This window comes from Esox lucius, chromosome 21, assembly GCF_011004845.1.
Source record: "Esox lucius isolate fEsoLuc1 chromosome 21, fEsoLuc1.pri, whole genome shotgun sequence".
Lineage (NCBI taxonomy): Eukaryota > Metazoa > Chordata > Actinopteri > Esociformes > Esocidae > Esox > Esox lucius.
In genome coordinates this window covers 6,586,186-6,604,407 of record NC_047589.1, presented here as the reverse complement: position 1 = coordinate 6,604,407, position 18,222 = coordinate 6,586,186, and the positions used below count along the sequence as shown (strand labels likewise).

The following is an 18,222-nucleotide window of genomic DNA, read 5'->3' as shown; positions in this document are numbered from 1 at the left end:
TATTTTAGTCAAGAATATCTGAAACATTCAGAAGTAGATGAATGCAAAGAGTACATTTCAACATGTGGCCAGAGATCTGCTGTTAATCTGTGAACATTTTAGTATCTTCAAGGTAAGGACATAAACAATGAGCGAAGACACAGATTTTCAAATAAACCATGTGGTTCTGGCTTTATCAGTATTTATTTGTAATTCAATATTTGGAGAACAAGTAAATTTGAGTTCAATGAAATACACAACAACATATTTTATAAGGGATATAAGAGAAATCTTTATTTTTATGTATTCGTCAATTCATGAATTGTGAACATTTTATTATATTTTGTTTGTATGAACTATTTATTGAAGAGTTTGAAAATAAGATCATTAATAATAATTAATACATTTAACTTTTCAAATAAATCACATCTGGTTTATTATTATTTAATTGTCATTTATTATTTGCAAATAAAATACAACTTATATTTTCTACAAAGGGAAATCTCTATTTTGATCTATTCATCCATGAATAAATTGTTAACATTTTAGTATATTATGTTAGTATGAACTACTTATTGATGACAATGAGGGTCCAAAGAAGAACATGAATAATAATTAAGACATTTTACTTTTCAAATAAACAATATCTGACTTTATTGTTATTTATTTGTCATTCAATATTTGCAAATAAAATATACTTGAATTCAATGAAAGACAACAACTTATATTTTCTACAAAGGGAAATCTTTATTTTCATCAATGCATAAAAGCAAATGTGTGTTATAATAGTACAAGCAGACCATATCATATCTATCAAATGTCCATCTACAGAGAGGATGGACACATGAACTCACTGTTAGTCTACATGAAAGTGATCAATAAGACAAAACAGCTGATGTCAAAACAGAGTAAAAGAAAAGAACCCGCAGACTCTCTTCACTGGTTATGTGACAGACAGGTCCTAACCAGAACAGTCATCCCTCCTCAGGGTCTTGATGACTGGAGTCTGTGAGCTCTTCTGAGCTTCACAGGTCACCTCTCCCACCTTGTTCCACTCCTGGGCAGTGAGAGTCAGGGTGCTGCTCCAGCTGTATAGACCATCCTTCTCCAGGACTCCGGAACTGGTCTTCTGATTCTTGTTGGTTCCGTCCACTTTCCAACTCAAGGTCCAGTCTGAGGGGAAGCCCTTGTTGGCCAGACACATCAGTGTGGCTGTTGTTGTACTGGACAGCTCCTCACTAGAGGGGGGCAGGATGGTCAGGGTGGGTGCAGTGTTACCTGGAACAAAAAGACATCAACTGCATCAACTAAATTCTAAAATATTTATTAAAGCAATACACATTAATTCAAGGTTATAATTGTTGAAAGGTAAGAGCATATGTCATAAAATGAGTACTATACAAAGCAGATTTATGAAACATGCAAGTATACAATTATTTATTTTACTCCCTAACTATTGAGTCCCTTTAAAAAAACAAGTATAACTTCTGTAACCGACACAATACGTTTTTAAAGCTGCAATAATACAAATCAGACACAAATAAACTAACAATGTATCGTTTTCATACAATTAATTTCTTATTAATTGCATGAAAAAAAAGATCTACAATTCTAAAATGTGAACAAATTTTCTCACAAATAGTGAGAAACCTAAAACCTTTCAATCATGAACAAATATAAAGAAGACCTTGTTACTTACTTCCAACATCAAGTCTGGTGCCGCCACCAAAAGTGTACCAGTGATACAATCCCTATTACTGCTCATACATAAATCTCCTGCTCATTAGACAAGCTGAATTTCTTTAGACTGAGGTTCAAATAATGAAATCGACTATATTATTAACACTTGTCAAAAACCTTATCATCTTCTAAATTTGCATTGAATTCTTTATATTTTGCCTTCCCTAACACTGACCATAAAACAATCTTTTAAAACATATCCACATCTGTACAGTATGTTTATTCATACAACTAATAAAACATGTAAGGTGATCCTGTATTTTTTAAATAATGCAGGTACATTTTGATCAAATGAAGTAGATTGAATAACATTCATATTTAAATGTACCTCATTATAATAAGCAATTGTAAATATTCTAGATCAAGTAAACATTTTTAAATACTCAATATCAAGGCCAAATTATCAAAACAAAACCAAAGCATGGAAAAAATATCAAAAGGTGAATAAAGAAGTTAATTGTCTTGTCTACTTACTTCCAACATCAAGTCTGGTGCCGCTACCAAAAATCCTCCACAGTGATACAATCCATATTATTGCTCATACAAAAACCTCTCTGTGATGATACAACTCCAACAGTGAACATCACTCATGTAGAATCACATTTAATACAAATAGAATTTAATACCTTCCCAGGACTCTTCATATGGTCTGTTCCTTTAAAAGCAAATTTATATTTTAAATCCAGATATTTATATTTGTTCTTTCTACTGTTTATCTGGTTTTCCCTTATCCTGTAGGTACAGTCCAGTATTACATCCAGTGTCTGTATTCCTCCATATGGTCCATAAAGAGAACAGCCATGATAAATGTAATCCATGTTGTATATTCCATTATTAAAGATGTTGATATCTGATTTTACAGTGGAGGTAAAGTCACAGAATACTGACAACACTACCAGAAGAATCATACCCGCATACATATAGAGAAGTAGCTGTTTCATTTGAGGAACTTATAACAGAGGTCAGTCTTGGGTGACCAATATTATGTGATCATCAGAATAAACATCTAATTGTGAGTCATACAATTTATAATATATTACCGACCTTAATAGAATATGACCTGTTTAAAGTTATAAAATGTCAAAGACATTCTAATAATGGGATCCTACTTACACTGAAATTGATTAGACACAATAATTTGAATGACACATCTACCAAGAGGCTCTTATAGTGTTTATAACCCTGTGAGTTTAACACTTCATGACTGAGAGCTGTCCTTCATGACAACTGAACCCACAACAACCATGACCTTCATAGCCATCTTCATAGCCATCTTCATCTGGTCAAGTTTTAAAAGTAGTTACTTCTACAGAAAGTCATTTATATAGTAACATCATTGTTTTTATTTTCAGAACTATTGAACACATGATTTTAAATGCCTTTCATGTGACTGTGTAAATTCTATTTTCAGAATCTAAATGTTAGCATATTCAGACTCCTGCAGACACAGAGACAGAATTCTGGGCTTTGGATGTTATATACAGTAACATTTCAAAAAAATTGAATATTGTGGAGAAGTTCATTGTTTTCAGTAATTCAAATCAAAAAGTGACACCTTCATTTATTCTAGATTCATTACACATCACGTGAAACATTTAAAGCCTTTTTTGTTTAAGTCTCGATGATTACAGCTTATGGAAATAAAAAATCAAGTATCTCAAAATATTAGAATAAAAAATTTACACTACAGAAATGCCCACCTGAGTATAGCTCAAATCAGCTAATTCACTCAAAAGACCTGCAAAGGTTTCCTATGTATGTTCATTTAGACACTCAATACTTGATCTGGGCTCCTTTTGCACGGATTACTGCATCAATGCGGCAGCGCCTCCTCCAGTCACTCGTGTGGATTCTAGTCGTGCTCAGGAGAGGGAACTCTGGAGAGCTTTGCCAGAGAAGTATGACAGTAATTTGTGGTTTCTTTCTCAATGTGAGTTTTCTTTCGGGGACCAGCCAATATCTGACTATGAGAAGGTGACCATGATAATCTCCCTTCTCACTGGGCGCACTCTTGAATGGGCTACGGCACCTTGGGACAGTGGTTCCGGAGATTTGAAGGTGTTTCCCGGTTCATGGCCCAGTTTGGTGCCGTATTCAACCATCACGCAGAGGGCAGGGATGGGGGAAAGCAACTTCTGCATCTGAGGCAGGGTAACAGCACGGCCTTGGAATATGCCCTCGGCTTTCAGAGCCGGCTCTTCAGACTGCCTTCCGCAAGGGATTGCAGACGGAGATCCAGATGGAGCTGGTGTAAGTAAGCGGTTCAATGTCGCCGGATGTCTTCATTGCCTGAGCGATCCCTATTGATCGGCAGCTCCGGGACCGCCTGGTGTGTTCCCATATCATGCCCTCTCAGGTGGAACCGGAGCTTGAGCCTATGGAGCTGGGAATCACCAGACCCGGCAGAGGAGAGAGAACACCGGAGTAGTCAGGGGCTGTGTCTGTTCTGCAGGGAGAGAGGGCATGGAGAAGGGGTGCTCCTTGGCCCAGATGCAGAGCAGGAAAGGGGCGAGTACCCAGACTGAGCAACTGGGCACTTTAGGTGCATTGTGTTTAAGCGTCATAGTCAGCCTGTTCTGATACCCAATTGTAAAGTACAGTACCACTATCCCATGTCCCTCGTTCCATCAACCAGTTAATGGGGGCGCGTGTCTTCACTAGTATTGAACTCTGGAGCACATACAATCTTGTGCGTATCTGGGAAGGAGACGAGTGGAAGATGGGATTCAGCATGGCGTTGGGCCACTATGAATACCTGGTGATGCTGTACAGGCTAGCCAACGCGCTGGCAGTGTTCCAGGCTTTTCTTAATGAAGTGTTCCAGGATATGATGGAGAGGTACATAGTAGTGTATATAGATGACATCTTGATTTACTCTCCAACATATTCTATTCTTCAACTGCTTCCAGTTCACCCAGACGTACCGCCCCATTACTAAGAACGTCAGGGTGGAGGCACTCTCCCGCATCTACGACCGTGTGGATGAACTACCCAGAGACACGCCCATTCTCCCCCCTCTTGCATCGTGGGTCCTGTCTCCTGGGATATTGACACAGACATTCAGAAGGCAGGGAGACTGGATCCCACACCGTCTCCCTAACGGGGTTGGGTCCAGTACCTGGTGGATTGGGAGGTGTATGGCCCTGAGGAACGCAGCTGGGTCCAGGTGGCGCAGCACCGCAGCTCCTCTTCCTACCTCACCGGTTAACTAACCACCGGTCGGAGAATTATGGCAACAGCGCACCCCGGGAACACACCTGTTTTCATTTAGTCATTAGTTTAATGTCAATGTCAACTTTATTTATAAAACACATTTAAAACAACTGTCGTTGACCAGTGTTGTACAGGACAACAGGACAAAATATCAAAGTATACAAAATATATGAAACTTACAGGTAAAGAATTACGTAGATACGCTTAACAAGACAGACAAAATAGCAGCACAGACATTTAATGCCAACTCAGCTAAGATTAAAAGCCAAAATAAAAAGGTGCATCTTTAGCAATTACTTTAAAGTGTGTATAGTCTGGCATTTTGAATATGCAGTGGTAGGCTATTCCAGAGGATGGGACCACCCACCGCAAAAGCTCAATCCCCTCTAGTTTTTAGCCTGGCTTTTGAGACAACTAGAAGTAACGGGTTAGCTGACCACAGTGCTTGGGCTGGAGAATGACGATGTAAAAGTTCAGACAGATATAAAGGGGCCAATCCATTTAAAACCTTAAAGACAAGCATTAAAATCTTAAAATCAGTTCTGAAACTAACAGGAAGCCAGTGGAGGGAGGCCAAAATTGGTGTTATGTGCTCCCATTTTCTTTTAATGGTTAAAGGTCGTGCGGCGGCATTTTGCACTAACTGGAGCCGATTTAGGGTTTTCTGACCCCCAGGTACAAGGAATTACAGTAATCCAGTTGAGATGTAATAAATGCATGGATAACTTTCTCAAAACCCCTTGGAGGAAGACAGACCTTCACCTTTGCCAAAAGTCTTTGCTGAAAGAAGCTAGATTTCACTAATAGACTAATTTTCTTATTGAGTTTGAAGGAGCAATCAAAGATAAAACCGAGATTCTTAACAAATGGTAACTTAACTATAAGAGGCTAGAGGGCCATGCATTTTATTGCATGACATAAGTATTTGATCACCTACCAACCAGTAAGAATTCCGTCTCTCAGAGACCTGTTAGTTTTTCTTTAAGAAGCCCTCCTGTTCTCCAATCATTTCCTGTATTAACAGCACCTGTTTGAACTTGTTACCTGTATAAAAGACACCTTTCCACACACTCAATCAAACAGACTCCAACCTCTCCACAATGACCAAGACCAGAGAGCTGTGTAAGGACATCAGGGATAAAATTGTAGACCTGCACAAGGCTGGGATGGGCTACAGGACAATAGGCAAGCAGCTTGGTTTAGAAGGTGTTGAAGTCTAACACTTCCCCGAGTTGGTTTATTGGAAAGGAGAATAACACACCAGGAGTCAGGTCAATTACCTTACCGCATATTCCGTTCATTACAAAAGCTTTTGGAGACAAATGTCTGAACATGAACAGTCATAACAGCATTATTTATACTTCAAACACGCCTAAAAAGTGGGGGGTTGAATATGCCAAGCATGTGGGCCATTGGTCCAATTTAAGTTCTATACCTTATATGTGTAAATGAAGCACAAGCGTCATCTTTGCACTTTGTGGTTTCTGTCTTGTCTATTCTTAATTCAGCCCTGTCCAGAATGTGTGTGCGTTATTAATCTGTTTCCTGTTCTTCTGACACCCAAGCTAAATCGGCTCTCTCTCTCCCCAGCAACAGCCTAAATAAGATTTCCTGTTCTTCTACTTGCAACTTTCAATTTCAGCATATGCTACAGACATGTAATATTTTTCTTCAATGCTCACAACAGTTTGACAGCTCATACAGTCAATATATCCACAAAGGCCACAACGATTAGCGCAATTATTAGAAAATGGAAGAAGTTCAAGATGACGGTCAATCTCCCTCGGTCTGGGGCTCCATGCAAGATCTCACCTCGTGGGGCATCAATGATCATGAGGAAGGCGAGGGATCAGCCCAGAACTACACGGCAGGACCTGGTCACTGTCCTGAAGAGAGCTGGGACCACAGTCTCAAAGAAAACCATTAGTAACACACTATGCCGTCATGGATTATAATCCTGCAGCGCATGTCCACCTGCTCAAGCCAGCGCATGTCCAGGCCCGTCTGAAGTTTCCAAATGACCATCTGGATGATCCAGAGGAGGAATGGGAGAAGGTCATGTGGTCTGATGAGACAAAAATAGAGCTTTTTGTCTCATCACTCGCCGTGTTTGGAGGAAGAAGAAGGGTGAGTACAACCCCAAGAACACCATCCCAACTGTGAAGCATAGAAACATCATTCTTTGGGGATGCTTTTCTGCAAAGGGGACAGGACGACTGCACCGTATTGAGGGAAGGATGGATGGGGCCATGTATCGCGAGATCTTGGGCAACAACCTCCTTCCCTCAGTAAGAGCATTGAAGATGGGTCGTGGCTGGGTCTTCCAGTATGACAACGACCCGAAACGCACAGCCAGGGCAACTAAGGAGTGGCTCTGTAAGAAGCATCTCAAGGTCCTGGAGTGGCCTAGCCAGACTCCAGACCTGAACCCAATAGAAAATCTTTGGAGGGAGCTGAAAGTCTGTATTGCCCAGCGACAGCCCGAAACCTGAAGGATCTGGAGAATAATTTTGTCCAGCCCATTTTTGGGGTTTTATGTGCAATTATGTCCAATTTGCTTTTTTATCTTTATTTTATTTTTTTATACACACAAAGGGAATACACGAGTATAGCAAAACATGTGTTAATGCAATACTTTTCTGTGAGAAATACTTGATTTTCTGGACAAATTTCAGGGGTGCCAACACTTTTGGCCATTACTGTATATATATATATATTTAATCTTCACACAGTTTGACTGATGGAACAATACAAGCCGCGCTACTGGGGTTTATCAGAGAGTTAAGAGGGTTGCATAGATCCTGAGGACTATGATTATTGTTGAAAACAAGGTTTGATATAAATTGTGCTTTTGCAGCTTTAACAGCTCTCTGATAGTTCGTACAGCAGTCACGTAGCATTCCTAGGGAAATCTGGAGTTTATCCTTCTTCCATTTTCTTTCAGCATCTGAGAGTGCGGGTACTGTCGTTTAGCCGAGGCTCTAAAGAGGGCTTTGTGTGTTTAGATTTGAATGGCGCAACAGAGTCTTAGATAGCAGTGCAAGTGGAATGCATGAGAGTAGTAAAATCATCAGCGCTAAGAGCACAGCTATCATCTAGATTAAACAGCATAGACTCATTAAAAAGCATTAGAAAAATGCAACAAAGCTAATCATACGCAATATACGTGCAGGAACCCCATTTTCAGCTTTAAAGCAGGGAACAGTGACAATGAACAAAACAGGCAGGTGATCTGATATACAGATATCACACATTTCAGTGACATGGACACATAAACCGTAAGACAACACAAGGTCCAGTGTGTGCCCTTTGTCATGAGTCGGACTAGTCACTGACTGGATGAGATTGAAGGAGTCTCTAAGACTCGTAAAATCCTTGACCAAAGGCCTATTTTCACAGCAAACGTATATTAAAATCACCAACAATTAAAAAACTATCGTGATCCAACAGAATCGTCGCCAAAAAGTCAGCAAAGTCCTTCAAAAAATCCTTATTGACTTTAGGTGGACGATAAACCACCGCGCACAAAACGGGAAAAGGATGGTTGAACACAAACAGTTGCATTTCAAAACTAAGGAAACTGTCAGGAGTCTGCCGGCATTTGAAAGTGGAATTGAATACAGATGCTAGCCCTCCACCCCTGCCAGTAGTCCAAGGGGAGTTGAGGAAAATACACTCTGAGAGAGGAGTAACCTCACCAGCATCAAAAACAAGAAGTGCAACTCACGAGTAGTAAAACTTTCATTGAGCAGGAATGTCTTATTTGCTAGTGATCTAGCATTAATCAGAGCCATGTGCAGAACACACTCCCCACTGATCACTGATCGGTTTAGAGTACGAAGGTTCGCGTGATTCACGTCGCCTCTGCTGGACCGTGTTCACTAGATTTGGGAAGTCTCATCCAGTAGACACGAAATGACAGGTCGGATCCAGCGACTTCTGGAATCAGGTAGACATCGGACTGAAGGAATATGGTACCATCCACCAACAGGATCAGTCGCATATGAGGGCATCGGGTCTCGCCAGAACACCTCCCCGCTTTCCCCGTATCTTCAGGCATTTCTTAAAACGATGTTTACGAGAGAAGGCACAGGGTAGGCGATGCAGGTCTACAGGTAATTTAGATGAGAAGGGAGGGAGATCTGTAATCTGCTCTCCCAATTGATGCTTAAGCAGCAGCAATTCAACTGTATCTCGGATGCTAAAAAGAGCTTGGCGATCATAAACAAATAACGCAGAGACATTACAACGACAAATAGATAAGAACAAAGCAACAACAAACACAATACTGAGCAGACGATTCGCCGCAAACATTGGTGCCATCTTGCTTCCTTTAGTTTATATTGGTTCTGTTAGACACAGTACATCACAGATTTTCCTTGTGTTTTGTCTTTTTTTTCACTGTCTCATTTTTACACACATATTGTACTCACATCATCACAGTGTGTCTGTGTGTGTGCGTGCGTGACTTCCAAGTATTGAAGTACAGTGGATATAAAAAGTCTACACACCCCTGTTAAAATGCCAGGTTCTTGTGATGTAAAAGAATGAGACAAAGATAAATCATGTCAGAACTTTTTCCACTTTTAATGTGACCTATAATGTTAACAACTGAAATCTTCGAGGGGGAAAAATAAAAAAACGTACAATAACCTGGTTGCTTAATTGTGCCTAATTGATTACAGGTAATTTACATTGAGAAAAGGTTTGAAATTGCGAGTATGATGCATACATTCTCGTACTAACAAAACCGTACGGTGAGTTAGCAGCTTAGCTGCTTTCACTCATATTTAGATCTGAAACAGTTGCTGCCTCAGATTATGAGGAGCAAGTTAGCTCAATAAGCTACACAGCAATATGATAATAATGGCAATCGGCTCCTTAGGGATACAAAATTTAATGGCATTTAATATTAAAATGTATTAGCAATTATATATACACTGCATGCACAATTATTAGGCCAATTGTATTCCTCAAGATTTATTTTATTGACTGAGAGCATTGTTTGTTCAACAATCTAAAATATAATTGAACCTCAAACCTGAATGTTTAACAAAGGGAAAATGAGTTTTGATCTTTCTCAGGGGAATACATAAGTGTGCAGAATTATTAGGCAAATAAATTACAAAAATAATTTCTCCAACTCACTCACGCTTAACTTTTCTCAAGTCTTTTGCGGTTAATTTGGAGTTAATTTATGGCAATGCTATTAGGTATATTACGTACAAAGTTGCTTTGTTTTATTACTTTAATATGGGTGTCCTTATTTTATTTTACTGAATCCCGATGACAGTACACCTGCAGTTCAATCTGTTATAACAGGAAATTCAGTTACTATGAACTGTTAAGTCAGCAGTAATGTGTATTACAAAGATAATCTAAACTGGTACCAACAGAAACCTGGAGGAACTCCTAAGCTCCTAATTTACTATGATAAGACACTTCAGTCTAGATTCAGTGGCAGTGGATCTGGGAGTGACTTCACTCTGACCATCAGTGGAGTCCAGGGTGAAGATGCAGGAGATTACTACTGTCAGAGTTTACACTATCCCAACAGTGTCTGGGTGTTCACACAGTGATACAGAGCCGTACAAAAACCTCCCTCAGTCAGACTGCGCAGTGACTGAACTGTTACAGCTGGGACCTACTGCAGGTGTTGAGGGGGAAGAGACAGTAACATGGAACACTGGTCAGTAGAGGAAGTAAACTTTAAATAAGATTAGAAAATATAATTAGATCCCATGTTCTCCATCATCATCATGAACTTACCAATAAGGGCTCCCCAAATATTCCAGCAGCTATGCACCTGTTGGTTTCTGCACACACATCAGTTTCCACAATGGGCCTCACATAGTGAATGACTCCTGCAGGTAGAATGGGGGTACCGATGTGCAAGAAGGGCCAGGGGCTCAAGCACCCCTTGGGGTCTATCTGTGCATGTGTCTGGAGGGCTGAGAAAATTACTTGGAACATTGGTCAGTAAACATCAACTTTGAACAAGGTTACAAAACATCATACACATCACCTATTCTCCATCATAATCATTATCATTGTCCCTGTTTTTTAACATTTGCAAAAAAGAAAATTTTGCTATAGCTCCTAGTCAGAGCATCTTGCATACATGATTGGACAGGTTTTGGAGGAGGCCTGTGGCAAACTATGACTATCCCGACTCTGCATGGACTATTGTACCTCCTGCTAGGAACTGTCCATAAGACTGTTACAGATTCTATCGATAGAGCCATGGACCATAGGGGAGGTTGGAACATACCATACAAGTGTACCATGTAGGATAAACCTTTCTTATTGAAGGATAATAGACTGTGTTATGGTTGGCTAGAATCACTGACCGCCTACTATGTGTATTGGCATAAAGGACTGTGTTAACTTGTAATTAATGGAGAGAAAAATTTGAGAAATGGAAGGTTAACATCGTAGCCTCATGCTGAATAAAGATGGCTCTCCCCTGACTTCTGGTTGCAATAATTGGACAGAATCTAACAGCATGGTGCCGTGACCCAGATAGATGGACTTTGCACTCTGATTGGTGAGTCAAACCACTCTAAAAGAACAAGTCTGTTTAATCAGCATGGGTATCCAGATGAACACATCTGGATCAGCAAGAAGACCTAGAAATTATGCTTTTTAGGAAATGGAAACCTGTGGTGAGGACACACAAGACTTATGTTGACACTGAAAGATATGTGCTTTATATGCTGAATACAGATGTCTCTCCCCTGATTTCTGGTTGCATAAATTTTGATCATGGATCAAAAATTGACAGAATCTAACACTAATGACATTTTTTTCTGAATACAAATAACACCTTTGTGTTTTTGTATTTATTTTAGCAATGCATGTTTTAAATGTTCAGCTTGAAAGCAGAATCCAAGTGTCCAGATGAAGATGGTTATAAAAGTCATGGTTGTTGTGGGTTCAGTTGTCTTAAAGGATAACTCTCAGTCATGTGCTAAAGATCAAATCTCAAAACCTAGGGGCAACAAAGAAGACATTGGCCTGCTAGGGAGGTAACTTTCTAATGGGGGAGTAAAATGGTGTCCTGACTATGTAGTTACTATCCTGCAGCACTTATCCTAAGAATAGCAGTGTACAACATGGTGTCATGGCTAAATGTCCAATCTAGCTAGTGACTTACTATTGTTACAAAAACATATATATAATTGATTAAAAAAAAAATTACCAATTCTTAAAAAATCTGAATAAGATCTACAATATGTTACAATATGTTTTATATAATAATGACTAAAATGATAATGATGATGATGGAGAATATACACTCACCTAAAGGATTATTAGGAACACCTGTTCAATTTCTCATTAATGCAATTATCTAATCAACCAATCACATGACAGTTGCTTCAATGCATTTAGGGGTGTGGTCCTGGTCAAGACAAACTCCTGAACTCCAAACTGAATGTCAGAATGGGAAAGAAAGGTGATTTAACTAATTTTGACCGTGGCATGGTTGTTGGTGCCAGACGGGCCGGTCTGAGTATTTCACAATCTGCTCAGTTACTGGGATTTTCACGCATAACCATTTCTAGGGTTTACAAAGAATGGTGTGAAAAGGGAAAAACATCCAGTATGCAGCAGTCCTGTGGGCGAAAATGCCTTGTTGATGCTAGAGGTCAGAGGAGAATGGGCCGACTGATAGAAGCTGAAAGAAGAGCAACTTTGACTGAAATAATCACTCGTTACAACCAAGGTATGCAGCAAAGCATTTGTGAAGCCACAACACGCACGACCTTGAGGCGGATGGGCTACAACAGCAGGAGACCCCACCGGGTACCACTCATCTCCACTACAAATAGGAAAAATAGGCTACAATTTGCACAAGCTCACCAAAATTGGACATTTGAAGACTGGAAGAATGTTGCCTGGTCTGATGAGTCTCGATTTCTGTTGAGACATTCAGATGGTAGAGTCAGAATTTGGCGTAAACAGAATGAAAACATGGATCCATCATGCCTTGTTACCACTGTGCAGGCAGACCACCATGTTCCCATCCTCTGATGGCTACTTCCAGCAGGATAATGCACCATGTCACAAAGCTCGAATCATTTCAAATTGGTTTCTTGAACGTGACAATGAGTTTACTGTACTGAAATGGCCCCCACAGTCACCAGATCTCAACCCAATAGAGCATCTTTAGGAAGTGGTGGAACGGGAGCTTCGTGCCCTGGATGTGCATCCCACAAATCTCCATCAACTAAAAGATGCTATCCTATCAATATGGGCCAACATTTCTAAAGAATGCTTTCAGCACCTTGTTGAATCAATGCCACGTAGAATTAAGGCAGTTCTGAAGGCGAAAGGGGGTCAAACAAAGTATTAGTATAGTGTTCCTAATAATCCTTTAGGTGAGTGTACGTAATGTAGTCCAACAGTGTGAGCTTGCTGATATGCTGGTGGAATGTTCCCAGGCTTTAAAGATCATTCTTATTTAGTTGGCTACAGGAGCAACAGGCTTAATGAAGCCTAAAGTTAGACTATACTTTGTTCATTTAACCCTTAAGTTAGGTTAGGGCTAACTTGAACCGTTTTAAAACTCTGATATGTCTGAAATACCATTTAGGTTGTTTGATCTTCATGAAACTTGATGTCCTCAACATTGTCTTTCATAACATAACATGAAAGACGTCCCAATTTAACAGATTTATGGGCTTCTAAAAAAGTTACATTCATTATGTTAGGGTCAAAATGACCCAGTGTTGGAGTTGAAAACCTTGCTGAGTGCAGATATACAGTAGAAACTGTCTCACTTCACTGAATAATGTTTGATGGGGAGAAGACATGAATCTTATTTGCATAGTGATGATGATCTGTATAGACAGCACATGATTCAGTGATCTGGGAGTGTTTATAACCCTGTGAGTTTAACACTTCATGACTGAGAGCTGTCCTCCATGACAACTGAACCCACAAAAACCATGACTTTTATAACCATCTTCATCTGGACACTTGGATTCTGCTTAAAGGGTAAGATGTATTTAATGTAATATTGAAAATTAATTCAATCTACACAAAGGAATAAAGTTTAGACTATTATTTCTGTATTTTATTTTCAATTATGTGTGTATTTATTTCATTTTTCAGAATCCAGAGGTCAGATCACTGTGACTCAGACTCCTGCAGTTGAAGCTGTTCTCCCAGGACAGACTGTCTCTCTGAAATGTAGAACCAGCAGTAATGTGTATGGTGCAGGAGGCTCTTCTCCCGAACTGCACTGGTACCAACAGAAACCTGGAGGAACTCCTAAACTCCTAATTTACTTGGCTAACAGACGTGAGACTGGGACTCCATCTAGATTCAGTGGCAGTGGAGATTATAGTGATTTCACTCTGACCATCAGTGGAGTTCAGGGTGAAGATGCAGGAGATTACTACTGTCAGAGTGCACACTGGCCCAACAGTGGTATAGTGTTCACACAGTGATACAGAGCCGTACAAAAACCTCCCTCAGTCAGACTGCGCAGTGACTGAACTGTTACAGCTGGGACCTACTGCAGGTGTTGAGGGGGAAGAGACAGTGACATGGATCACTGGTCAGTAGAGGCCAACTTTAGTTATGATTAGAAAACATTATTCAGATCATACACTCACCGAAAGAATTATTAGGAACAAGGGCGTAGGAGTGACTCTGATATTGGGGGGGACACATTTGACTACAGTGCGAATGTTAATATATTCACCAAAATGTCTATTTAATATATTAGTTCTACATGTTTTTCCACTTCTAGAATCCACTTCTAGTTCGATTCTCTTTGTCCATGACTACGTTAAATATAGACATGCTCTGGTTAAAAAATAGTGGGGGTGATAATTGTTTCAACAACAATGGCTTGCAATACTCATTATGTCTGGATGAGTGTAGCAAGTAGATTGTTACCCCAAATAATGTCGTCTTTCTGAACCGAGGCCTTGCGGGTGTTGAAAGGACTCAAGCATTCAGTATGAAAATTCCATTTTGACTTTAAGAAAGTAGTGATTTCTGAACATGCCATAGTCCTAACTAGCACTGGTAAATTATACTGTCATTTCAGATAGATGATAATGTAACCAGAGTGCATCTTTTAAAATAAATAATACTACAGTGATGTTGGTAACATCTCAGTCAGGCATGTTAGTCCAGCTTTAAGTATTCCAATCTGCTCCTATAGACCACCTTGAATTAATACTTCTCACTATCTTACCTGTTGGTTTGAGGCCTCTCTCTCTCCCATGCTCTGGCTACCTTTCTGACCAGTGTTATTGGTATGACAGCCTCCCTTCTGCATAAAGTAAACACATACAGTACAATCCTAAATTCAGCTGCTGTCCTTTTATCAGAGATCCTATTCAATGACTGATTTACATGATTACTGATCAACAGTCTGTCTTGGCGTGACACTTATCAACAGAGATGGGGACAAGTCACACATGGTCAAGTCCAAGCAAGTCTCAAGTCTTAACCATCAAGTCTCGAGTCAAGTCTCAAGTCAAAGTTCAGATAAATCAAGCAAGTCAAGGCAAGGCAAGGGTTCACCCTAAGCAAGTCAAGTCGAGTCCTTATAAGTTTCAAGTCAAGTCACAGTACTAAAGAGATGAACACACACACTGTCCTCTGTTTCTGACGTGCGCTTGGTGCGAAGCTCGATTTCAAAATCAAATATTTTTCTCCCCCGCGGTACAATTTTTTGGGGGGACGAAGCGGAGGGATCTTGAATCAGCCTTGAGGGGTTGTATTCGCTATAACAACCGCCTCGCTACACCTTATCCCACTTATTACATGGCTACCTACCAAATAAATCTATAATTTGACACAAAATATTGATTTCAAAAGGAATTTATTGATTTAAAAACGATTGTATTGCTTCCTCTAAAGAAAATGGTCAGTTCCGTCTCTGGTTAGAATCCTGCTGCGTCCATAGCAACGCGCTGTTTTTCATGGCAACGGTCTGTTATCAAGAAATAACACGCATTCTGCACTGGAATTCAGCCAATCCATGTAATAAGGGCTAATAATAACAACCTTATAAACGAATTATTGTGACTGAAAAACTGCCTAATATGTAATTACGCTGTAATTATTCTTGTCTATATGAGTAAAAAAAAAAAACTCTTCGAAATGTTTAGGTGCTAGTAATCACATCGGCGCCTCCATGTTAGCCTTTCATGCAGTAAAGTTAACTGTTATGGTGTAAGCACACTGCTTTTTAGTTTCCACACGCAGTCCACAAACACTTGAAAATGGCCACATTTAATACAGACATTATAACCTACGTGTAATAATATACATGCCCGCTCATTTTAAGATGCCCATCAACATTAAAATTCAGGCTATGCCACTGTTATAGTCAAATTCCCTTACATCTATTTACCAGACGTATTCAGTAATGATAATGGTCACATTTCTAACAAAAAAAAACAAACATAATATGCAACCAAGGCCAAATTATGACAAACAAAAGATTCATTACATTAGTAACTTAATCGTTATAGATCTTAGTGAAACTGAATATAATTTTACTTTCTTACCTTTCCTTGTGGTTCTTAAAATAACGAATGAAATTTGACGTTGTTGCATATTTTGCATCTGGCAAATATTTTTTTATTCACACGGTCCAGTTCAAAGTCCTTGTATCCAAACGATACTATATGTGGAGCTCGACTAACGTTACTGTCTGCCATGTTTGGCAGACAACTATTCTATAACACGGTGATTTCAGTTTAAATTTGATTAATTGTGCAGACTTACCTTACTGATGTCTCAGATGTTTGTTGTTTCAAATAAAAAGAGACACACAAAAAGGTCTCTGTTCAAGTTTTCCAGCGTCAGCCAAGTGATGATTTCGGAACGGTCACGTCCATAACGGAAAGACTTCACGTCCGTAACGTCCGTTTTTCCTCATAAATGGATTTTTTTAAAACTAAAATAAAATAAATAATGTATGTTCTATAGAGAGCCGACACTCATCCATTCGGCTGGTATTATTTATTTTGGCTTGTGCATTTTAATTCACAGAATTTCAACAAAGTATATTGTCTCCCACAAACTTGCGTCCTTTTTTTGTCACGTCCATAACGCATGTGTATTTCCCTCATATTAAATATAAAACGCATGTGTAGATTGATATTTTCCTTTATTAAGGGAGTATGGACATATAAACAGACATTTAAATATATTGGTATTAAATGCATTTTCTGAGAATTTATATTTTATGTTTTGACTGCAAATGTCACGTCCATAACGCTGGAATTGCCCAGCTACAGACTCCCACTTCCCAAGCACTCTGATCCTGAGCGGTTGAGGGGCAGGCTGGAGGCAAGACGCTGTGTTGCGCTTTCAAAATAAAAGCAAGCGAGTTACAGATTTCAAAATAAAATATTGTTCTCCTCCGCGGTATAATGTTTGGGTGGGACAATTGCGACTGTCTCCAATATTGGAGGGGACACGTCCCCCCCGGTTCCTACGCCCTTGATTAGGAACACCATACAAATACTGTGTTTAATTCTACGTGGCATTGATTCAACAAGGTACTGAAAGCATTCTTTAGAAATGTTGGCCCATATTGATAGGATAGCATCTTGCAGTTGATGGAGATTTGTGGGATGTGCATCCAGGCCACAAAGCTCCCGTTCCACTACATCCCAAAGATGCTCTATTAGGTTGAGATCATTTCAGTACAGTGAACTCATTGTCATGTTCAAGAAACCAATTTGCAATGATTCGAGCTTTGTGACATGGTGCATTATTCCTGCTGGAAGTAGCCATAAGAGGATGGGTACATGGTGGTCATAAAGGGATGGACATGGTCAGAAACAATTTTCAGGTAGGCCGTGGCATTTAAACAATGCCCAATTGCCCCCAAGGGGCCTAAAGTGTGTCAAGAAAACATCCCCCACACAATTACACCACCACCACCAGCCTGCAAAGTGGTAACAAGGCATGGTGGATCCATGTTCTCATTCTGTTTACGCCAAATTCTGACTCTACCATCTGAATGTCTCAACAGAAATCGAGACTCATCAGACCAGGCAACATTCTTCCAGTCTTCAACTGTCCAATTTTGGTGAGCTTGTGCAAATTGTAGCCTCTTTTTCCTATTTGTAGTGGAGATGAGTGGTACCCGGTGGGGTCTTCTGCTGTTGTAGCCCATCCGCCTCAAGGATGTGCGTGTTGTGGCTTCACAAATGCTTTGCTGCATACCTCGGTTGTAATGAGTGGTTATTTCAGTCAAAGTTGCTCTTCTATCAGCTTCAATCAGTCGGCCCATTCTCCTCTGACCTC

At 39.8% G+C, this 18,222-nt stretch overlaps 1 protein-coding gene across 6 annotated transcripts in view; it reads right to left on the bottom strand.

The window, feature by feature from the left end:
• Nucleotides 1-701: 701 nt before the first annotated feature.
• LOC105009329 (Ig kappa chain V-III region MOPC 63) overlaps nucleotides 702-18,222 on the bottom strand; it is a 784,483-nt gene continuing 766,962 nt past the window's right edge. For 2 of the 6 annotated variants that reach the window (XM_034289344.1, XM_034289343.1), the window contains exons 3-4: nucleotides 2,194-2,225; nucleotides 702-1,257 (exon numbers count right to left, since the gene is read on the bottom strand). In XM_034289344.1, coding sequence (XP_034145235.1) covers nucleotides 941-1,257; nucleotides 2,194-2,225 — 349 coding nt within the window. In that variant the 3' untranslated portion in view covers nucleotides 702-940. Of the gene's footprint in view, nucleotides 1,258-1,678; nucleotides 1,713-2,193; nucleotides 2,232-18,222 lie in introns of all 6 variants that reach the window. The other 4 variants (XM_034289345.1, XM_034289342.1, XM_034289340.1 and 1 more) reach the window with 3 other exon arrangements.